Source organism: Struthio camelus, chromosome 17 (assembly GCF_040807025.1).
Source record: "Struthio camelus isolate bStrCam1 chromosome 17, bStrCam1.hap1, whole genome shotgun sequence".
NCBI lineage: Eukaryota > Metazoa > Chordata > Aves > Struthioniformes > Struthionidae > Struthio > Struthio camelus.
Window position 1 is genome coordinate 8,453,513 of NC_090958.1, and position 23,108 is coordinate 8,476,620.

The 23,108-nt window shown below is 46.7% G+C and overlaps 2 protein-coding genes across 25 annotated transcripts in view; both read left to right on the forward strand.

The window, feature by feature from the left end:
* Positions 1-2,532, forward strand: part of DEPDC5 (DEP domain containing 5, GATOR1 subcomplex subunit) — a 50,259-nt gene extending 47,727 nt beyond the window's left edge. For all 19 annotated transcript variants that reach the window (XM_068911798.1, XM_068911800.1, XM_068911807.1 and 16 more), the window contains 2 exons: positions 723-805; positions 1,723-2,532. In XM_068911798.1, coding sequence (XP_068767899.1) covers positions 723-805; positions 1,723-2,018 — 379 coding nt within the window. In that variant the 3' untranslated portion in view covers positions 2,019-2,532. The remainder of the gene's footprint in view (positions 1-722; positions 806-1,722) is intronic.
* Positions 2,533-2,754: 222 nt separating this feature from the next.
* On the forward strand, positions 2,755-16,381 carry ANHX (anomalous homeobox). Of its 6 annotated transcripts, none has more exons than XM_068911813.1 (10): positions 3,389-3,652; positions 4,384-4,657; positions 5,300-5,424; positions 5,643-5,766; positions 7,056-7,242; positions 8,152-8,284; positions 8,566-8,858; positions 9,491-9,641; positions 13,181-13,268; positions 15,225-15,452. In XM_068911813.1, exons 2-10 carry the CDS (start codon positions 4,409-4,411, stop codon positions 15,315-15,317), a joined length of 1,443 nt encoding a protein of 480 aa, XP_068767914.1. In that variant the 5' UTR covers positions 3,389-3,652; positions 4,384-4,408; the 3' UTR covers positions 15,318-15,452. The 6 variants fall into 6 exon arrangements, with proteins under 6 accessions (XP_068767909.1, XP_068767914.1, XP_068767913.1 ...); XM_068911810.1 differs by lacking the exon at positions 3,389-3,652 and adding an exon at positions 3,743-4,014 and having other exon boundaries at positions 9,494-9,641; positions 15,225-15,612; XM_068911809.1 differs by lacking the exon at positions 3,389-3,652 and adding an exon at positions 3,743-4,014.
* Positions 16,382-23,108: the final 6,727 nt, after the last annotated feature.

The following is a 23,108-nucleotide window of genomic DNA, read 5'->3' on the forward strand; positions in this document are numbered from 1 at the left end:
TTCCTCCATGTGTACGCAGTGTAGTCCTGAGCTGGATGACAACCAGTGATCGACAATAAGCAGGAGACTGGGTTATGAGCTGCATCCAGGAGGTCGGGAACAATTTTAGATGAAATTGCAGAACATTTTGAATTCTACCTAGCCTTGCCCCTCTGCGTGCTTGAGCTGCCGCCAGGCTCTTTTTCACGATAGAGAGGCTGGCTTTTGTAATGGAATTGAGCTTGGAAATATCCCTTCATTAGCTCAGAAAGCAGAAGAGGAATGAGCGAATATTCTCCAGACTGCAAAGAGCTGTCAGGTGAGCTGCCTGAAGTTGTGTGGAACGTTGCCCAGCAGAAACAAAATTATCTTACAGCTTGAAGCGTACCCAAGGAACGTTTTGCTGTACTAGAACTCTCCCCTCGTTCGTGTGCAGCTGCCCCACTTTGTCAGACGCTGCTCAGTGCCCTCCCAAACTGAGGTACTGGCTCTCGCTAGCAGGGAGATCAGTGCAGTGTTACAGAACTTTCACGCTGTGCCTCGCAGGGCAGAGAGCGTTTGGAGCTCAGGCCTCCTCTTCCCTTTTTCCCTTGCCTTCAGCCCGTGAAAAAAGGGGCCTTTGGATGTGATTGTGGAAGATTTTCCCTCCTGCCTCTGCCCTGGCTGAAGGAATCCTAGCTGCAACAGCTTCTTCCTTTCTTTCTTTTTTTTTTTCCTTTTTCTCCTGGTGTTTGTTTCCCCAGATTTGGATTTGTACAAGATAAATACTCAGCCTCTGCATTCAACTTTCCAGCTGAGAACAAGCCCCAGTATATCCATGTCACAGGTGAGCAATACTTGGCAGGCATGGGGGCAAGGAGGAGGCTGTTACAAACAAAAGAACCATTTCACAGTCATTTTGTGTTTTGTGTCAGTGGCGCTGATCCTCATTATGTCCCTAGTCAGATGACAAGTAAATGTATCAGCCAACACAAACCAGACAAAAATTGAGAGACAGAATGAAAAAAGCACAAAGTGTTGCTGCTGATGTAATGAATGGCGTTGGTTTGAAATCCAGTCTTTATGGTGTCTCTGCAACTTTTTATTTCCAGGAGATAGAGATACAATAATAAAGCCAGAGCTTATTCTGCGTGCAGCTTTTACAAATGTGTATCTAGAAGCTCGGAGAGAAGGGGTTTGGGAGAAGTCAGTACCCTCCTCTCAGGAGTTCTGCTCTTAATTTCTGGTTTAAGCTCAGTTACAGATGCATCTCTCCCTGCCTGCGCTGTGCGGGAGACGATGAGAGCGCTGAGGATCCACTCGCCCTCAGTATTCTTCTTCAGTCATGCTGGTGATCATCAGCACTTTTAACTAAGCTCCATGCACGGCATATTACAGTAAAACGATAGTATATTCAAATGAATTGCTGGGACATGAAGGCAATGACAGGAAAAGAGCTTTTGGAAGACTGCAGAAGAGAGTGGAAATTGGTGTAAAGATGGAAAGATGGGTCAGAGTCTACAGCTTTGCTGCATTCCCTTCCACCAAGAGAAAGACGAGACTAAGTGCTCTCTCTCCGTGTTGTAATTTGCAGAAGGAGATAGCATGTAAAAGGGAAGAAGGAAAAGCATGTCTCATTTTATCTTGCTGAAAAAGCAATTAAATGAAACTCAGTCCAGTTTCCCTTTCAGAATCTCCTGAGTCAGCTGCCAGTCGTAGAGGCTTAGGTCTGCCCGAGACTAAAGTCCTGTCCGTTTCCCCCAGGGACGGTGTTTCTGCAGCTCCCATACTCCAAGCGGAAATTCTCCTGTGGGCAGCAGCGACGCCGGCGCAACTCCACGAGCTCCACCAACCAGAACATGTTCTGTGAAGAGCGCATTGGCTACAACTGGGCCTACAACACCATGCTGACCAAAACATGGCGATCCAGTGCCACTGGGGATGAGAAATTTGCTGATCGGTTGCTCAAAGACTTTACAGACTTTTGCTGGAACAAAGATAGCCGCCTTGTCTTGTTCTGGACTGACTGTCTGGATAAGATGCATGCTAGTGCTCCATGAAGGGGGGGTGGTATCTCTAAGGGAGACAGCTAAAAGCTTTACTGTGTGGCAAGGAAGCAGTAGAGAGCGACTGGAAAAGGGCTTCTCTGTTGCATTCATCCTCAGGCTCAGAGGGGACCTGATCAATATTGCTGTTGATATTCAACAGAATCTGATTAAGCCCTTGGAAAAGGAATGTGGGCTCTTGGCTTGCCAATACCTATCGTCTGATCTCAGCTTAATTTTAAGTAGCTGCAGCCCTTGATTGCCAAAACTTCAGTTAGAGCAGAAGTAAAACAGAGAGGGTGCAGATGGTTCCCAAGGGCAGTTGGATACGGCACAGAAAGCAATGGTAGGAGCTTATCGGCGCTGGACATGAATGGGCGCAGCAGTCTGCATCTGAGATGCCTGGCAGCGCCCTGCCTCGCTCCCTTTTGAGCTGCACTTGCTTGTGTGAATATGTAAGATAAAATGTGACAGACACTTGTTAAGTGTTCATACATGTAAATAAGTAAAAATGCAGAAAATGAAGTGACGTGATGGTCTGTGATGCTCTGTTGTCACTCTAGACAGCGAGTAAATGTGGAATTGGGGAATAATGAGGTGTGTGGAAAATGCAGAGCCTTGCCAAAAGGAAATACTGCTGCTTATGTCCAGCGTGATGATGAAGCGCTCCTGAGAAAGTCAGAGCTACTTTGGCTTTTAAATTCAGTGGTGGAACTTTGTCCTTTACTTTCTGTCCCCAGCTCTGGATCTAGAGCAGTGTCGTGCAGCAGGAGCAAGAAGCCAGTTACCGTCCCGCTAGGCCAGCATCCAAGTCTAAGGAGAAATCAAGGGCAGCTCAAGGCAAGGTGCTGCTGATTAGAGAAAGAAGGGAGATTATGAACAGTTTTTTAGGACATGTCTGCATGCAGCAAAATGAAGATACTTGCACTCAAGTAGGCAACGTTGGTGCTTGCAGAGAAAGCTAGTGCAGAGCAGCAGGGACTCAAGTGTGGGCTCGGGGAGGGGCCGGGACCTCTGCCCTGCCGCGGCGCGCTTGGGTGGTGGCTGACTCCTGCTGCGAGGGAGCTCTTTTTTGCTAACGCGATCTGCTAAACTGAAGTCAGCAGAGGGCTGCAAGCTGCACTCCTGCCTTCAGAGCGGTGTGCAGACCTGCTGCGAGGAAAACCGTAGCTGCTTCAATTTTATCACCTGGAGTGCTGCTGAATGACTCATCTGTTATCAGGCAGCACCCACCTAGAAAAGATTAGTTGGAGCTGCAAAGCCTCTTCCTGCAGGGCATCTGAGTGTGTTACAATCAGCAGTGAATGTCTGATCCCCATTAACCTCTGAAAAAAAAAAAAAAAAAAAGCGTCTGCTGTGAAAATAACTCGCTGCCACCTGTTCTACCCAATACCTCGCTCTGAAAGTCGCCGTGCAGCCGCAGTCACTTTGTCAAAGCCGTCCCCCCCGCCCCGAGCTAAGCGGAGGGGCCCTGCGCCGTCCTCCAGCTGCACGGAGCTCGGGCTGCGCGCCGGCCGCGGCCCCTTTCGCAGGGCGAAGCTGGTCCGCCCGCACCGCACCGCACCGCACCGCACCGCACCGGGCTCCGCGGGCGCGGAGCGTCCCGGCGGCGGCGGCGGCGGAGCCTCGGCCGCGCCCGGGGCCGGCAGGTAGCGCCGGGGGCAGGGGGCCCCTTCCCCTCCGGCCAGAGGGAGGCGGGGGCCAGGCGGCGCCGGGCGGGCGGGCGCTCCCCGCTCCTCGCCCCCTCTCGGGCAGGCAGGTTGGAGCTGGCCGGGGGCCCCCGGGGGGCCGGCGGCAGGGCAGGAGCACACCCGGCCTCCTTCCCTCGGGACGCTAAAAGTACCCCGAGGTACCTCGGGGCGAAAAGTACCCTGGCGCTAATGCGAGTCGGGCGCTCGCTGTGACCGCTGCGGGCCCGGCCGCCCCTGCCTGCCAGAACAGCTCCCTTAGCTTCTGCAGCAGGTTTCTGGCCTTGGGGTTAACGCGTTAGCAGTTGTGACCCGTAAGCGAGGTATGTAATTCTCTATGCTGTGATTTGGGGAAGAGGCTACGTGATTTGCAGAGGAAGGATCAGCGAGGGGGACCTGGCGGAGCTGCTCGCGCCGAGCATCGAGGCCTGGGGGCAGCCTCCTGCTTTGGGGGGAGTTTAATGCCTCTCTCTGAGGTCAGGCTTCTCGCCTACAAGGCTGGTGTGGCTCGAACCTTTCAGGGCTGCTTTAGGCCTAGTTTTATTTTCAGTAAAGTGCTTTGAGGTCCTCAGGATGCTTTTAGCAGTGCAGTAAAATTCTGTCTTAAAAAAAAAAAAAGTGTGAGTGTGCCACAGGAATTTAAATTAGGATATAATAGTTTCTAGCTAACCACAACTTTGTGCGTTGCATAGAAAAGGCACCCGGAAGAACATCAGGATGAAGCGGTTCATGGCCATGCTGAATAGGCATAAAAATAAGGATCCTCCACCGGCCAAACTGCTGGATCTAGCAGGACAGCTTTGCCAGGACTTTCAGAGCTCGTCCCCTACCCTGGAGAAGCTTGTTGGGGCCATTATGGGATGCAAACACAAGACATATTTTCTCACCAACATCCACGTAGTCCGAGCTTGCGTGTCGGTTCATATCCATAAAGGACAGCATGACACAGCCTGCAGACTCCTGGAGGTAAGGACGTGTCTTCTTTTCTTGATGGAGACAAAAAAGCAGTATCAGAAAAAGAGCAGTTAGAGCTGTTAAGGTTAGATGAAAGGTACCCAAACTGCAGCACGTGGAGATTTCTGGCTGGTGTATGGTAGTGAGATGTGTGGATTGGCTGACCTGAAAGGATGGGGACTTTGCTACAGGCAATTGCTGTTAATCAGCTAGGGGGGAGAAGGTAATTGGGTGATGATGGGGTTGGTCCCGTAGTTTGTGGAAGCGGGGAATGATTTCTGCTCTCTAGTGTGGTTCTTCTTGGAGTTTCTTACTTAGGCCTCAGGACATAAATGCCTTGGGGGTAGGCCAAGGTTCGAGGGCTCCACTTTTGCTGGGATGGAAAGATGTGAGGAAGGTCTGATGATACCACTGAAGGTGGAGGATTTTGGCCCCTAGATCTGATAGTGCAGTCCTTTTCTCAGAGGAAAAGAAGAGGTTAGATAGGCGTATTTTAGAGATGGAACAGCAGGCCATATACTTGGGTAATGGTTGCCAACCTTTGTCAGTCCAGTAGGCATCTCCAAGCGAGTTTCCAGTCGTTGAGGGACTTCTCTGTAAAGAAGCCTGACTGACTTTCTGGAAAGGTTTTGCTTAGTTGCTCTTTTGTTTTAGTGTTGCAGGGCAGAAGAAAAGGAGGAGCTGGTGCAACTCTGGCATGAGGTTCACTACCAGCAGGTTATGGAGAAACACCGCACGGACTTTCTAACCCCCCTGCAGAAGTTTCGTTGCAGGAAGAGGTACCGCAGTGCAGGGGAACTATGTTCTTTCTCTGCTCTAGTTAGCAGATGCAGTGGGTAAAAATTCAGAGGCTGTTTTTGCACCTCAAGATGACAGCTTCTTGGAGGGGGGTTTCACTTGGGGTTTTGACCTTCACCTGTTGCAGTATGACAAAGCTCTCATAGAAGTAAATGAGTCTTTATGGGTCCTTCTTGATCCTGCTTTCTGTTGTACACAGGAATCCTCCGCCTGTTTCCCTTTGTCCCGAAGGTTTGAAGAATCGAAACTATCCAGATAAAGTCCGCCGAGAACTGCACAGGTTTGCGGCAGAAGTGACGACAAATCCAAACAAGGAACAGCGGGTAGGGATGCTACCTCCAAACAAGTCTCCTTGTAATGGAAAAAACAATTCTGTGACTGGGGATCTACAGCTGGTTTCATTCCAACTCCTTGTTTTCAGGAGCCCCAGTGGGGCTGGAATTCCCCAAATTTGATCTTTCCCTGAAGGTTTGTTTTAAAATAAGTTCAAGTTTAGTAATTTCACTTAATTTGGACAAAACGATCAGGGGAAACAGGTTCCTCACTGAGCTCCTAAGAGGTCTAATTTTGTAGCTTGACAAAGGCAAGGAAATAACCATCACTCAGGCTACATTATGGTGATAAATAGTTCTGATTTGGCTGAGTTACAGCCTTTATAAAACTGCACTTTGATGACCAGAATATACATACTGCACTGACTTACCATGTTAAACTTAAAACTTGCAAACAAGACTGGCTGTGGTGGTGTATGCATGTATCCACCTTATGTGGACAGGGACAAATTTGTAATGAAAGTGACCTGTGAATGAATTTGGTAATCCTTGTTTGTTACTATCTTGCAAGATAAAAGCTTCAGACTTTTAAAGTCTGCTGTTGTGGCGCTCAGTTATTTCAGCCCCCTTTTTATACAAGATGGGATGACCTGGTGAATAGTTCTGCAACGTGAAGAAGATTTATTTTGTACCTTTTCATAAAGTAGCAACAACTCCTAAATATCTATTTTTAAAAAAATCTGAATTGGGAGCATAATAAAGTTGCACAAATAAGTCCTAAAAGGTCAAGATATGACAAGAACTTGTGCGTGAGTTTCCAAATACGTTCTTTGCTTATGCGATTATTATTTAACTTATTATTTAACAATTAGTTTAACACAGCAGTCACTTCTCTGTGAATGCGATGCAGAAGTTTATACTGCTCACAATTTATGAAAACTATTTAATGTGGCAAGTGGATTAGTGTTTATCCCAATACTGTCACGTTAGTGATGTGAAGCTGTCATTCTGTGGAAGGAGCGTGCTTTGGCAAGGTTTTATGTAGTATGTTGCATGTTTAAATATAGCGATTTGAAGTAACAGTGAATTATTTCCTTTAGCGAACAAACGAGCAAGGGGAGGAGGGTGGAATCCATGTTTTCCAACAATTCTTTTGAGTTAATGAGTCAGTCTCCTTCATGGGATCTAACAGACTTACCAGAGACCTGGTGAACCAAGTGTCTGTAGTGGGTTTGAAAGCTCTTTTACCTGGCTACTTTTGGAACCGGAAGGAAAAGCCTGATTATTTGCATGTGGTTTGTTCTTTTTCCTCTGATCCCTCTCCACACCTGGGTTTGCAGGAGGGATTGGCTCAGGACATGAATCTGCAGCCAACTCAGGTCTATAACTGGTTTGCAAATTATCGACGTCGTCAAAAATCCCGGCTCACGTGCATGGAAAAGTTCACCAGTCCATGCCCTGAGAAAGCTTTGACTCACTATGCGAAGGAGCAGCAGGACAGAGGATCCTGTACTCCACAAGCTGCAGGTTGGTCTCTTCATAATGGGCTTGAGATGTTGTCCAGAAAGCTGAAAAACAGTTTTAAATTTTCCCCGGAAGAAAGATGTTCTTCCTCTGGAACAGCAGCTCTATACTGATGGACATTGGAGGACTGTACTCCAGTGGAGTGCCTTATCCTTTGGTTAGAGGCTGTGGCTCTGTAGAAGGAGCAAGCATTGACAAAGCCTGAGCAAGGACAGGTCAAAAGAGATGCCCTTTTCAGAAGGGGCACTAAATGAAGACAAACACAGGAGAAGCAGTAGGTTTTAGCTCTCGGCTCTGCCCGACTCAGCTCCTGGGGCCAGGGCATGAATTTACATCTTGATCTGGGACCAAAATGGTGTCTTCTTTGCAGTGACTGCTAGCAAGAATTCACCCCTGCTGCTTCATCTGACTTTTATCTCAATAATCACCACTATTACCACCACTCAGTAGTGGCCACTGAAGAGGCTGAAAGAGTTGCCAGTGTTCATGTAGTGATGAAGTTGGCACCTGCTCTCTTCTATAGCCAGGGGATCCAGTTCACCGCTCCCCCGATAGCTTGCCTTTCACCTGCCTGGCCATCTTCAGGCTGCTCCTGTCTTTCCTGTAGCCATTCCAGTGCTGGATAGGATGCATTTGCTTTCTAGGCAGCAAATACTGTGGTGGTTTACAGGAACACATTAATAGCTCATAAACCTCTTCTCCAGGACATGGAGGGGATTATCGCAATGCAGACATGAGGTTCTGAACTCTGGTAAAACTCAAGATTTCCAGGCCCCTTCCCAGCATCTTGACCAAACTTTAGTCGTGGGGAATGCTAGCATCTTGCTGCATTTGAGAAATCAGACTGTTGTTTCATTGCCTTTTGGAGTGACTGTTAGTATCCCTTTACCTGCCTTGCCCTGCGGCTTTCAGATGGATCTTATGCAGGCATCAGCTCTGAGCAGATGGAGATAACCCTTTTGCCCAGTGACCCGGGGTGGGAGCAGTCAGCTGCAGACCTGGATAAGTCTCCTGAAGGAACATATTTAAAGATGCTGGAATCCAGGTGAAGTATGAAAAAGCTGTTACAGTGACAGTCCAATGACAGGGCAACCTTTAAACTTGTTCATGGAACTGACCTTCATCTCAGTTCCCAGGGGATATCGTCTAGGGAGCCCTGACTCCATAGACGGGAATGGTCTGTGCCCTGTTATCAGCTTCAGTCAGTCTGAGCAGCTCGCAGTTATCCTCCTACTTGTCAAGGGTAGGATTCAAAGGTTTAGCTGGTGGGTCCCCCCTCTTTGCAAAGCAGTAAGTCTGGCTGGTTTATTTCTTCCTCCACCACAGCTTTATGCAGAGCAGTGAGCTGTACGGAGCAAGGACAAGCAAGGCTTTGCTGACCCCTCACAACACTGAACAACCTGTAGGTTTTACTATGCTGGAACCAGGAACCTGCTTTAGCTCTGCTGTCCTGCAGACCAGAGAAGCACCAAGCAATACTGATGCCAGCCCCCGGCTGGATAATTTTGTCCTGTGCTCTTGTGGATCATTTGTCTTCCCGGGGGAGCAGGTGGCCATGTGGCAGGCCCCTGCCAGCACCAGAGGAGTCGCTGGCTCCATGTGGACCCCAAGCATAGAAGGTTAGTAACATTGAACCTAGCCTGTTGCCCTTACTAGGTTTTAAGCTTCTCTTCCCTTTGCTATAAATGCTCTTGCTCCCTTGCATGGCTTTTCCTGTGTCACGATAAAAAGGGGAGCATGGCTTATCTTGAGATCTGGAGTCCTGCTCCTTTAGCAGCTCAAAGAGAAAACCTGTTGGCTTAAGCTGCCAAACCAGACTTTCTTACCTGTGCCTAAGCTGTAACTCCTTCCCAAGATAGCCCCTGTAATTCTTAACAGGCAAGTGCTGACTGCCTGAGCAGAGGCTAGGCGCTTTTTAGTTGTGCTCGTCTTCAGCAACGAGTTCTCACTTTCCTTTGTCCTTACTTGTTTTTCTTTCTTTCTCCCGCCTTTTCTTCCTCTCTGTTTCCTTCCTATCCAGTCTCGTTCAGCATTGCCACCATCTCCTCCCCTTTCTTCTCCCTGTTCTTCAGAATAGCCTTGACGTTAACTGATGTCCGCCTGCTGTAGCTGTAAGTCTGTGGAATGGAAAGTGCTGTGGCAGCCATTCAGATGGCCTCCGATGAACGTGGAGCAAGGAGGGGAGGACTAGCTGGATTAGAAATGGGGTCTTGTTACCTGTAATTGTCTTTAACATGAGCATTTATTCCAGCAGGTATCAGAGCTCCCTTGAGCAGGGTCCCTCAAGGTGGCTGTATTGAGGCCAGTTCAGGAAGCATCATTCAGCAGTCACATTTAGCAGTTGAAAACTTCATCCTTAGAGAAGAACAGCTAGGGACTCTGGAAGCTATTCTTCCCCACAGGTAAAGGGAGCAGAGAGCACAAGGCTTCTCAAAGGCAGGAATAACGGTGAGGTTCTGGGTCTGGCCTTGTCCTCGTCGCCCTGTTGAAGAGGGTTACGGAAACAGGGTGGTGATTCATTTCATGCCAGGGGCCGACTGTCTCTTTGTGTCAATGAGATTTTGCAGACATTTATATCTGTGCATGGGAAATAGGAAATGCTGTGTAAGCATATGTATGTTTTATGCAGTGTAGTGTAGTACAAAGGAGATTCAGGTCTAGCCTCATGAGAAAAGATGTGAACCTCTCCCTATAAAACAGGCTTGGGTTCCGAGCTTTTCTGCCAAAAACAAACCAGGCAAAAATAACCTATCCTGATCTTATTGAGAGCTGATCCTGCAAGCTGGGGTGGTAGGGCCTGTAGTCAATCTTAAAATAGTTTTTTGTAGCTTCATAACCTCATGACAAGATTGTTCCATAGTGCAAGCTTTCCAGTTTGGAAGGCAGAGGGACACTGTTCTGTCTTTCTGTTTTCCACCTGTATGAAATGTTTCAGATTGCAGGTTTTCACTAGGATTTAAGATAAATTTCACAGAATGCAAAACAACAACAACAATCCTTGTCATCTTCCATATGTTGTTACACATCTTCCATACTGTTTCATAAAAATGAACACTGCAAAACAGACATCATAAAGTTGCTTTAACGTACTGATCTGCAAGACAGAACAGGAGTGGTAGCCTCTTTTCATAACCTTTCTGCTTGGCGCTCTCCAGCATTTGCGTTAGCATGACATTATCAATAATAAGTTGTAAATGACCTGTCAAAGAGGTAGGTAGAAGCAGCAGTTTTATTCCCACTTTTCAGATAGGGAACAGAGGCCTGGAGAGGCTTTGTGGCTTGTCAAGGCAACAGGAGAAGGCAGTGATTCACTGGAGATAGAGATCAGTGCTTGTTGCCTCCCGCTTCCCTGCTTAAAACGTTTTGCCTTTTACTCGTTTCACAGTTGGCTTGGTGCCTGCAGTTATTCACAATCATGCCAAACTCCCCGCTCTGAATTGCTGGGGAGAGCCCGGGTCTAAGCGTTGTGAGTCCATCTCAGTCTGTGTTTTGGGATTTGCACAGTTTTAAATGATGGCTAAAGATCATGAAAGATCAGTGAGAAACTGCTGGCAAAATTTTGGCTGGATTTGAAATTGCATGTTCTAACTCTAGAGTGAGCTCATGTTTATTTTTAAAATATGTTCCACCAGTAGAAGAAATCTATGGTGAATGTCTCCTTGTTGGGTATGTCAGTTGTGCCGGGAATCCACACACCCTTATCGTATTCCTGGCAGTGGCAGGACTTGCTGCTGCCATTGACACCTTCTGGTAAGGATGCAGTTATTAAAACTCTACTTGTAAACCCAGTTTGGCTAGTGGCCTGGTCCAGCTCCCCCAAAAATGCAGAATTCCCCCGAATACCATGAATGCTACTGAGCTTCAGTCTCTTTAGAAATTCCTCTTTAGAATGAGCGAGGCTTAGGCTGCAATTTCATCTAGGCCTTTTTGCCAGAAGGCCACAGGCAGGTAGTCTAGGTGAGATCACTGCTCGGTGAATGGCAATGGGTGAGGAAGCATCTCTGCTATCAGGCAGGGCCCTCCAAGAGCTTTACTGGATTAGAGAGAAGTATTGTGTCACCTGAGTCATCTTTAGCAATATTGTGACACAGAGCATCACTCACCTGGGGACTCATGAAAGCAGTTAACAACTTGAAATGTAAGGCAGATGAAGTCTGCTCTCCTGGAAAAACAAGCTGGTGAAGTTATCCCTGCTTTAGAGATAAAACGTAGAGAAGGAAACGGCTTATGCAAGGGCATCCAGGGAGTCACAGTCAGAACCTGGAGTGCACTTCCAGTGCCCGGTCCTCGCTACTCCGCTAGTGTCTGTCTCTCCCCGCTTTGTAATTGCGGGAGCAGAGCTACAAGTCAGCCAAAGGAACCTGAATCCGCTTGTCTCATTTACAGGTGCTCACCTGGCAAGGACTTGGCCTGAAAGCTGATTAGAGCAATTCCAGTCGATCTCTTTCAGGGGCTTTTTTACAGTTGGTCCTAAGCACTTGGGCTGAATCCAAACCTGTTCTGATCTACCGGGCGGTGAGGTGGGAGTATGAGGAGGAGCGAGGCTGGGAGCTGACTGTCTCTCCATCTGCTCCTGCTGCCTGACAGGAGAGTTTGATCCGGCTAGTGAACTAGAAGTCGCTGTGAGGCACTGAGCAGATGCTTGCCTTTACAGAGAGCGGTGTTGTGTCCTCTTCGCTCCTCTGGCTGGGACAGGTGGAATGTAGCCCAGCTAATGGCTCATGCAGAGTATCTCTCTCCCGTGCCTCCCATTTCAAACAGAAAAGCGCACTGAGGTCTACGGAGCAAGACAGACTGCATTTATGAGCCAGCATATTGATTTAGAAAACGCTGGTGCAGAGATGCTTGTTGCAGCTTACTGCTTCTGCTTGCATTTTGGGGATTGCAGCTCAGGTGCTAGGAACCCTCCTGCCATCAGGCCCTCCACCCTGTGCCTACTGGACTACCAAGCACCACTGACACCAGCAGGTTTACAGTACACAAAAGGAGACTATTTTTTGATATGCTGCATAATTAAATTGTAGAATATGTTGCTGAGGATATTGTGGATGTTGAAGTGTAAGTGGGCTAAGAAACAGGATGAGACAAATTCATGGGGGCTGAATCTGTTGGGAGGTAGCAAATGTCATTGTCTGAACGCAGCCTCCAGGAGAGGGGCCTCTAGACTGCTTGCTGGAAGCTGGGAGCGGACTCCAAGGAAGGGCAATGCAATGCTTGCCCTGTTTTCCTGAGCTCTGTTAGTTGGCCCCTTTGGTCTGGCCCTGCATGGCCATTTGTACCTTGGGGTATTCCTGGGAGCAGTATGGGCAGTGTCACTGGCGTACAGATTCTTTGGAGTTGGTGGTGAGGGGAGAGGAAGGAGAAAGGTGCTTCTGAGATCATCCCTTCAGTCAAGTACCTCCCGCCTCCTGCTTGGCCCAGTGCCCACAGACTGCGACCTCTGAGACGTAGCAGAGCCCGCAAGGGTGGTGCAGATGGGGAAGCCAGGTCCCCAGACTCCCAACTGAAGGCCTTGAAAAACTATAGTAGAATAGTAGCAAATGTTATGGCTACGTCTAGAGCCACACGTTTGTGTGTTTTGACTCTTAAAAATCTGTGTTTTTTAAACACGTTCCAGGAGAGAGACGTTTTGGTAAAGGTCTCCGTGTTTATGGGGAGTGTTCTGGGGGCATAAGGAAAGTTGCAAATCTAGATGTCATCCCTGCATACTGCTCCTGCTCAGGCTAGTCCTCCCAATGCAGAATATGTTTGTTCAGGCCTTAATAACAAATTGAGGAAACGACGTGGGTTTGCAGACCACTTACCAGGACTCCTTCTCTTTTGAATGAATAGTCTTGCCAGGAGCTCCTCTTGTCCTGTTGCAAGACACTACATTAAGTGGTGAGTAGGACATACATTGCAAAACAAGCCCACGTTCTCTTATTGTCATATTTTCTTCCAGTTCCTGTCAGACTGTGTTTAGCAGACCTCAGTGCCCACCTGTTTCTGCACCGTGCATGGAAGAAAGCCAAGCCTTGGGACAAAACCAGGTGAGAGAACGCACCTCATGTACAGAGAAGGAGGCCAGCGACATGCACGCCATGCAGCTTTAGCTCTCACACAAGAGATGTGAAATCTCACATCATACCTTGCATGAAATATGTCCAATCTAAGCATATCTTTGGAATACAGTTCTGAGTAGGCTGGGTGTTCCCTGTGCAGTGTCCAACACATGCTAGAACCAGAGGGTTGTTTTGTTGTTTTTTCCACTTGGATTGCATATCAGCCCCTGATTTTACTAAACTTGTCATTGCGGTGATGGCCAAAGCAGCCTGTGCAGATCTAAAGTATCATTTACGTTTCAAGAAATGGAGGGTTTACCTAGCGCTGTGGAAAGACAATGACTGCAAGATGGTTGCTTGAAGGTACTCCCCTTCTGAGAGGATCTGCAGAAATTTGGCTGTGCTCTCTCAGACTTGTTAAAATTTCTGATGTAATTTTCATTTCCCGGTCTGTGTTGCTGCTGAGGAAAAGGGATTGTCCACCATCCTGAGATAGCTGAGAGCAGTGTACAGAGAGTAGTGTTGTTATGGGAAATGATAAAACAGCTGACTTACCTTCCCTGGTCTGCATTCAACTTGCAGGCTTTCTTACACTGACTTTAAACCAGCAGAGAAGAGAAACTAGAAATCCAGTGCTTTCAAGGTGATGGGAGCACATCTCTGAGTTAAAAGTTACTTAACAGGACCCAAGAAAGCCTTATATAAATTGTATCTTATGCTGTTCATAAAGTTTTTTTTTTTTGGCTTGAAATGTGTTGGTCTACCCATCACTCACCCGTTTCTGTTTCTGTTGCAATGTAAACTGCTGGAGAAAGCCTTTTCAAAAGACATTTTGAAAAGCAGGAGACCGTATCTGCTGGCCTCATTATGGGAAGTGGCTGCAGCTCTGAGGATGGTAACAGAACCTCTTTTGAGCCTCTGAAAGCATCAATATAAAGATCTGTATCTTGGAAAGTGGCCTTTTTACCAGCCATAATGTGAGCCAGATGAGTAGGAAAGCTTTGGGCGTTAATAATGAATGAGCCTTTTCTAAGATTTCCAGAGCATGCAGTCTCTGTAGCTAGAGCTTCCTCTTGCTATTTTGGATTCTTGCACTGATTTTGTGATTGTACAGAAACACGACGCTCCGTGCAATATAGGCTGTGGAACAAGACACTGTGCAATGCCTGCAGATGTCAAAAAGGGACATCTTCAAATCTTTGTAAAGATCATTGAATTCAGGAAATCAGACAAGCTTTCCCCCTCCCCCCCTTCTACTTGGATAATTTAATGTGTGCCACGTGAAAAGGGAGAGAGCTTGAATGGGAAAATGATTTTGCAGCATTCTACAGGCGTCCTGGCCGCTCTGATTCTTGCTCAATGAACTTTTCTTGGGCTTGTTGTAGGGATTTCAAATGCTTGGTTCCTGTGTCTGAGCCATAGGTGTGCAGATGTACGCTCCCTGTAGTCCACACATGACTTCCAGTTTGCTCTTTGTGGGTCATTCATCCCTCCAGAGTTAGAATGGGAGTAAAGCAAAACAAAACACTAATTTTGGAGACATTTCTTTCCCTCCTTGAACATCCTTGTCCAGGTAATACTTCCCTTCTTGATATAATCTTTTCATCCTGGTCTTGCCTTCTATCATTTATTTTCTTTTACAGAAGCCAGCGCCTTGAGCAGAGGGAAGGAAATTGCTCTTCTCTGAATTACTAGAGTTGAATTGTACACAGATGGTGCTTGTCGTTTTTGCACCCATGTTCTGTACAGATGGATAACTCTGCCTAAACTCAGAGGGGAACAAAGACGCTGGCACTTTCTGCACGCAGCCCTCACCTCTAACGCTCCCTCCCATCCCATGGTCTTGGGCTACTGTACCTCTGACCAAAGGAGCTATTTCACAGTGAGCAATTGCATCTTAAAGGTCTAAGTGATGAAGCTTTGATTCCTTACTGTATCTTTCAGGTACTGGAGGATCCAGTTGGTGACCCATCAACTAATGACACATTCTGGGCAGCATGGCTGCTCTTTGAATTCGCAGCCGGGGGACGAATGTGACCTGCCTGCAGAGAAACTAAATGTGGTCTGTACTTCTCCAGGAATCACTCCATCCTCTCCTGTTTTTCTCCCCCCCCCCACTTTTTTTTTTTTTTTTTTAAACGAATGAGGGGATTGACCTGGAAATGAGGAATGGAGAGAATGAGGTGGAAGGATGAAGACTTTTTTCTAATAGTTAAAAAGTTTGTTTTAGTTACAGTTTTATTAAGAATTTTGCAAAGAATAGAAGAAACTAAAGGTACTTTGAAGATTGTAGATTTTTACTGGGGCAATCTGAAACTGCATTAAAGATGTTAAAAATACCGAGCCGCTGATTCTATAGCAGTTACGTAGTTCTACCCACACAACTGGTCAGATCAGAGTCCTTCATTCCATGATGGAAATACGTGATGCCCCTCTACGCAAAAGGAAGTAAAACCTCAGATACGTTGTCTACTGATTGAACATTGGAGGGCTTTGTCTCATGCCTGGAGAACATGAACTCAGCTAGCTGCAGGTAAAATACTGCCGTGTCTCACCCCCGCGTTGTGCTCGTGCCGCTGGCTGCACCTTCGGGAGTGTCCCACATCCCGCAGTGCCGCAGGTGACGCGAGCAGGAGCACGGCGGAGTTCACAGCGCTGCAGTGAACTCTTCTGGGGTAAGGTATTTGGCTGCTGCTCTCCTGGGGAGTGTGCGCGACTCTCAGTTCTTTCTGCCCAGTACTTTTCCTTACTTAACGTAGCCTCGAGGCCGCCTGCGATGCTCCTGCTTCATTTCACGCTGCTGACAGACCAGGAGCAGTTTTCCCTTCCTTTGACTCTGGGGCTAGAAAGCAGAATTGCGGATATGTTAGGGCACAATTAGCAATGCAGGCCTTTGACACATGTTTAAAATATCTGCTGTAAGTCATTGGGCAATCTTTTGAATGTTTTCCTTAAGTATGATTACTTTATTCCTTTTGCAATACACATTTTCTGGGGAAAAAAAAAATCTTTGCCAAAAATATAGCTGTGAGATACACAAAAGTTGATGCCTGTCGTGCCTTTTGTAATAAAGTTAGCAAATAAAGGTTATGCATGACTCTTTCTCCAGGGTTCATTTTCAAGGTGAGGTTATCAAGACATTACACGCACCAAATGCTTCTCAAGACCCTAAGGCCTGGGTGCCCTGTGCCCGTTTTTGTCTGTTGTGACCCCCCCCCCCCACCCCCGTACCTCCACAGTTTATGTCTGTGGAGCTCACTTGGAATATTTTCCTGTTGTTGGATGTTTAATATTCAAAACACTGGTGTGAAGAGGGGTTAGAGATATGTTCGCGTATTTTATGTTCTTGCGCAGCGGGGAGGTGGGTGAATCCGAGCCGAGGCGCGGGCGGGAAAGGAGCAGCCGCTCTGCGCCTGGCGGCTGCGGCCCTCGCCAGTCCACGAGGACTGAGCCCTTCTTGTGCTACCAAACCAGCGACCGGGTGTTTGCCACCTCCGTTTCGACGCTTCCCGCCCAACTATCCCACTCCTCTGGCGGAAGGGCACCCCTCGGCCCCGCTGCCGCAGTCGCTCGCCGCTCTTGAACAACGGAGAAGCGCGGCGGCGCGCAGGGGACGCGCTGCTGCCCGCCGCCCGGCGCCTTCCTCCTCCCTCCTGATTGGTCAGGCATCCCGCCGCGCCGCTAGCAACAGGGACAAATATATCCTTCCGCCCCCTGATTGGCTGCCGCCGGCCGCCGAGCCATAGCAACAGCGGAGCGGGCGCGCGGCGTCTCAGGAGGCGCGCGGCGACCGTTAGCGGCCGTTGCCGGCCGGGGCGGCGGGGGGAGGAGGGGGCAAAGCCGCTTCTGCTGTGGGGGCCTCGGGGGTGCTCAGGAGAGGGGAGAAGAGCCGGGCAAACGCAGAAGGCTGTTAGGCCCGGCACTTACTGCTGCTGACGGTAGGCAAGAGGTTGCATTGTGAATCCAGACACGCTGCCTAAAATCCGCGTTTGCACTGTGGTGGGCAAGATGCGTGCCCTCCCTGGTGCCTGTGGTGGAGTGGAAAGAACATAAGACGCTGTCGTGTGCCAGATAGCGCAGCGGCTCTCATGCAAAAGAAGCCGCCCATGAGCAAAACTCGCACTGGGTCTTGTTAGGCGTATGTATGAAATACCAAATAAGGCATTTTATTTCTTAGCCCTAATAACATGGTGTGTCACTACTATTACAATGATTCAGCTAGTCTATGGAATGTAATATACGTGGATGGAAGCCTGGGTGGTTACCCTTCTCTGCTGGTGAAGACTGATGTGTTGAAGTACGGAGGAATGATGCTTCTGTTACAGCGGGGGATATTTTCACCACCTTTCAAATATTTAGTTGTTCTCCCCTGTCAGGAGGATGACGCAGAACAGATTAACCCTACTCCATCCGTAGAGAAGTTCTAGGCACCTATCATTCACAATTAAATAGGTTGTTTTCTAAGAAAACAACGAGTTTCGGGGATGACTGTCCTTTGTTCTGCTGCCTTAACAATACTGGCATCCATTGGTCTTTTTAAGTTTTTTAAATAGTTGGAGAACGCAGTTGTTTGGGATTGTTAAGAAAGCAGCTCAAGTGACCAGAGCTCCTAAGGGGTGCTGGAACAACAAGTATTCCTTCCAAACTTAAATTTGAAAAGGTTTTGCAGTTAAAGCAGAATTAGTCTTTTGTCTTGCAGTTCTCTTAATGAATTTCGTTTCCAAATTTGGCACAGTTGCTCTCTGGAGGACAATTGAATTTTCTAGGTCATTTCCCAGATGAAGTAACTTGTTGGTTTTCCAGAAATTTATATTAAATGATTCACAGCTCGATATGTGGAATCGAGCAAATTAAAATCAAGTATTTCTCTTTAAGAGGTGTAAAATCAAGTGGCTGGAGCACAGCGCGTTCTGGCCCACCAGCATATTTGCCCCATGCTACCTGGATGTTGAACCTGCATGAAACACTTTAGCGGAGCTAATTGCTTTTGGAGAAGAATTTGCAAGCTATGCTTGCAGATGATGTCACAAAATCTGACCGTGCTGAGATACAGGTAGCTGAGCAGAGTTCAGACACAGGCTGTCACTTCCCCATCCATGAGCTGGCACAGAGTGGATGCATAGCTGTACAACAGAGGAAGAGATCAAGTGAATCTGTGCTTAGAGCCAGTGCACTTGGCCTTCTGCGCCTGTGGTGCCGAGTTGAGACGGTCTCGTGGGACAGCGTGGTGGAGTTCTTCAAATCATATTACATTCACACTGGGTTTGCACTTGAATTGTTTAGTTTATGTCTTACCTTGTTCTCATTTCCTAGCTGTGATTTATATCCTAGCCTTGTTCTAGTTTCCCTGTCCTGCCATATGTAGCAGGCTCTGGATGTGTTTATATTCTTCTTCCTCGGAGCTGTAATTAGAAGTGCTCTGAGCACGTGGCTGACCTGCCCTGAGCTGAACGTGCTGTACCTGCTGTTGTCATTCCTCCTCCCCCTTAGCATGGCATGGCCTAACAAAGGAAGGAGCTTGTCCTAGATAGAAAAAAACAAAGCCATTTTTATCTTTAAATTCATAGGAGAGCCCAAAGAACCAAACTTGCGCATGTCAAATGATTACAGAAAAGGGATGGAAATCTAGGAGCGTCTTCAGAGGCTCTGTTAATTAGCCGTCTCTGAGGTGAGAGAGCCGTTTTCCCAATGGGCAGGCAGTCAGATTTTCCAGGGCTGCTGCTAGAATCAGCTTTCCTCTTGGCAGTTCCAGCAGATGGGCCTAAGGCTGGCAAGGTCAAGACTGAGCTGTTGCCGAGTTAGATGTGTGGTATAGAAATGGCAGTATGGAGGACTTGCGCGCTGCAGCTGCCCCTGAAAAACTTCTCTGAACCTAATCTGCTACAGTGCTAAAGGGGATTAATCACATGAAAAGTTGCTTTTGCTTTCCAGTCCCCTTCACAGTCCCTGTCAGCTCTCACAGTTACGGCATGGGCTGGTCTGAGGCCCGCTCCGGACAAATGGCAGGGCAGACAACTTGAAGGGCAATATTTTCAGGCAGTCTCTCATTCTGGATGCCTGGCTTGACTTGCTTGGGGCCTCATTTTCAGAGGAAACGAGCACTTATGCATCAACTCAAGTAGGGCACCCAGAATAAGAGGCCACTTTTGAAGATTTTGGCAAAAGCATTTTCGTTTATCTCTGCGCTTCATTAGACTCATCTCCAAAGTCTTTCATGTAATTTTCTGTAGTGAAAGGTGATTGTTTCAGATCCATCATTTTCAGGGGAATTTAATCCAATTCTAAGTCAAGCTAACCCACTTTGGTAAAGTTTGAAGAGCAGTAGAAATTCATTTGTTAAGAAAATCTGGACTTATTTCTTAAATCTGGCCATTGATTCAGAGTCCTTAATTGTGTATGCACAGCGTGATGCGTCTTGGGGGTGATTCCGGAAATGCTGGGCATCTACGTTCTGACCTTATCTGTAGGCTGCAAATGCTCAGCACCTCTGAAAAACCGTGCGGTTTGGTAGGACTGTTTTTTTTTTACTTGCAATAGTCACTTTTTTTTTCTTGTTAACTTGTAGAGGCTTTTTTCTATATGGCGTTCTGCTCAAGGTTTCTGACAAGCAGGCGTTTTCCTGTTTTCCTGTTTATTGTTGTAAATTTGAGTTACTTTCATTTGATTAATTATGTAAAGAATAAAAACACATTCCTCTATCTGGACAGGACTATGGCAAAGACTCTGGTCTGAAGCAGCTTTGTAAGAGTTAAAGCTGCTTTCTGTTAGCTACTGTGTTCTTGCCACTTACACAAACCTCCATAACTGAGCATGCTTCACAGCCTCCTGTGCATATCCCTGAATCATTCTGGCAAGCAAAAACACTGCCATAATTTTTTATTCAGACATAGTGCTCATTCTTCACTGGACTCTGAAATGAGCAAGTGCTTGAATATAGCACACGTTTCATGGGAGAGTTCAGAGGATTTACCAACTCCTGTCTGCACAGGATTTTGAACATGCAAAGGGCTACTGCGTATGAATGCTGAGTGGTATTAAATATATTGCAGTGTTTGCAAGTAGGTTTCTGCATACAGACCTAAGCCATTCCCATGAGGGAGCAAGCGCTTCACGGATTTTGCACAAATCACTACCCTTCTCTTCAAAGGATCTTCCCCCCATTGCTGAATAGGTGTGTAGTGTACTTTACCACAATTCACAGCAGGAACCCTGCTGGTTCTGAGCAGCGCTCAGGCAGTGTAATCTTTCTGCCTTCCTTCTAGATTTTACCTTTGAGTTATGAGGGAGGTTCTGTGAGAATGATTACAGATTAATATGAAATTGAAATATGACAAATAGTAGAATATTTTCACACACACTGTGACAGCCCAGAGGGTTTTGCTGCTTGTTAAACTATGGTGTATGGTTTGGCTAGAAATACATCATTGAAATTATAGTCCCTTGTGGTTTGAGAAGGAATCATCACACTTCAGCTACACCCACTGCTATCTTCTGCTCTGATCTTGTCATTGGTTACAACACCTTCCCTCCCTGATGTGCACTTATCTCACTTTATTGCGGGGATGTGCTGCCAGGATTCTAACAATAAAAATTATAGATAGTCCTAAGCCTGTGAAACAATCTGTCCTTACCGCACAGTCTGAACATCCTGCCCCCACTTAAGTGCCAGCCCCAGTATTTCTAAGATCAGGTGCCCCCAGATTCCCCAGCTCTCTTTCTCTACCATCCCCATCTCTGCTCCCTTTGCTGTGATGTGGGAGCTGGTCATCCTCCTCCAGCACTTGGCAGTTGAGTCTGCGCCCTCTCTGGTTTTCAGTGCCTTGTCCCTAAGACTCAGTATCATTTAGCAGAGCCCTAAATAAAAAAAAGCCCTAAATAAAAAAGAGTAGAGCTTCCTTGCTTCAGAGAAAGAGAGAATATATCGCTTTCTCCAGGAATGAGGAGAATATTAACAGCAGGGATTTTTCACTACCACTTCTTTAGTTCCATGAGGCTCAGGAAGAAGGATGCGAAAAGTGTGATCCTTGCTCGCCGTTGCCAGAATAACCAAAGAAAATGGCCTTTGGCAGTGGTGGAAGACTGAAAGGCTCTGGTATGGCATCGCTATCAGCACTTAGTTTCCCTGTCATGCTTCCTCTACACCAGTATGCCTCATAGCCCTGTCCCCTCAGCTAAATGTCGGCATTGGGGACAATCTCTTTGGGAGTGCTTTGCTGTCCCCAGTGCCCCTGTGCGGAGCTGAGCGGTGAACTCGAATGGCATTTCGGCAAGGAGCTATTTGTGGAACATCGGTGCTGTCCAATAATCAGACATGCCAGTGGAGCAGAGCCACTGCCTTAGGTCATGGTGCAATTTTCAGTACCAGAAGTTTCTCCATCTACAAATTCTTGCTGGGTGTGGTAACTACACCAACAACTCAAATCCTGCCTCATGAGAACAGTATTTCTGAGCTCCTGTCTGGACTTTGCTGGGAATCGTAGAGCTGCGTAGTGTCATGTACGACGCTGGGCATCTGAGCTCTGCAGGAGAACCACAGAGCTTGGTAACATGTTGCACCCCGTTCAGCGCTGTAGGAAAGGGTTGGCTGACTTTTTCATTTCCTTTCCATTTTTATTTTAAAGACGTTGTGAATAAACTTCCAAACGTTGTAGCAGATGGAAACCCATTGCATGAGCACTAATTGTTTTTTATTTGTACCTTTATAGCTCCTGGGAGCCACTGTTACTGCGGAGGATTGAGGGCACTAGGTGCTGTACACGCAAGGGAAAATAGGTACTCTCCAAAAGACCTTGTCTGTTTGAAATGTGCTCTAATTACTTTGTTTACAATCACGCTATAGAATGCTTTGTAAAAGGTTGCCTGATTTTACCGCTTTTTCTTGCTAATGTTGGATTTAGACGTGTATCTGATTTTAAAGCAATGATGTGACGTACCACCTTGCGGGTTCGAGGTTAAGAATTTTTGAGACGCTTTAGACCGAAAAATGGCCGTTTACACAGAGGCTTCAATTAGAAAAAAACCCAAAGTATTTCATGAGAATATTTTTTTGTGTGGGTATATCCACATATATCTGAAAGATTAATGTAGATTCTCTGATTCAGTGGGTAAATGAATATAACTGGTTTTAAAAATACTTCATAATCTGTTTCCCTCAGGAGGCTGAAACTGCTGTACAAGACTGGAAAGTATTTTCTACACCCTACAAATTTTCACAACTGTTGGCACACTGTGCCAGATGGATTAATCTTTACTAAGGCGTTGGTCTAAACGGCAAAGTTTCCAAAGTTTAAGAATTGGATTGAGGATTTTGGTTTAGCCCATCTCTTACCATTGTTGCATAGGGTATTAGATACTTTAAAATCTGTATTTTTAAATTGAATCATGCCTTTTCAAGAACATAGTCTTACAGTCCATGGACAAAACTTTATACTTAGGTAAAATCAAAAAAAGTTTTCCTTTAACGAGGATAACGAATTGGACTGATACTTGGGATCCATTCTGTTAAGATTTTACATGTCACTGTCTTCTCTTAAAAACCACAAAAAATGAGGTAGGAAAAAGGCACTATTCAGCTTGCAGATCTATAACTATGTACTTCACAGTATTGCAAAGAGAAGAAAGTTACTTCCTTAATCTTGTGGCAATCAGTTTACACGTTGCTACGTGAAGTTTTTATCTTCTATATTTTATTACACATGACTTCCCTGTATTCTTATTTTTCACAATATTCATTCATCTCCTTTAAGAAATAAACAACTGAATTTATTTGAATATTCATCTAATCCCTTTAAAAAATTAATGACAGCATTTATTTTATGTGACTTCCAG

What these genes read in the sequence shown, in the direction of transcription:
- ANHX (XM_068911808.1), top strand. Translation starts at nt 2,898, where the DNA reads ATGTCTGCATGCAGCAAAATGAAGATACTTGCACTCAA. An exon ending in CTGTACTCCACAAGCTGCAG is followed by an intron (nt 7,243 to 8,151) that starts GTTGGTCTCTTC and finishes TGCGGCTTTCAG; the next exon opens with ATGGATCTTATGCAGGCATC. An exon ending in AAGCCTTGGGACAAAACCAG is followed by an intron (nt 13,269 to 15,224) that starts GTGAGAGAACGC and finishes TGTATCTTTCAG; the next exon opens with GTACTGGAGGATCCAGTTGG.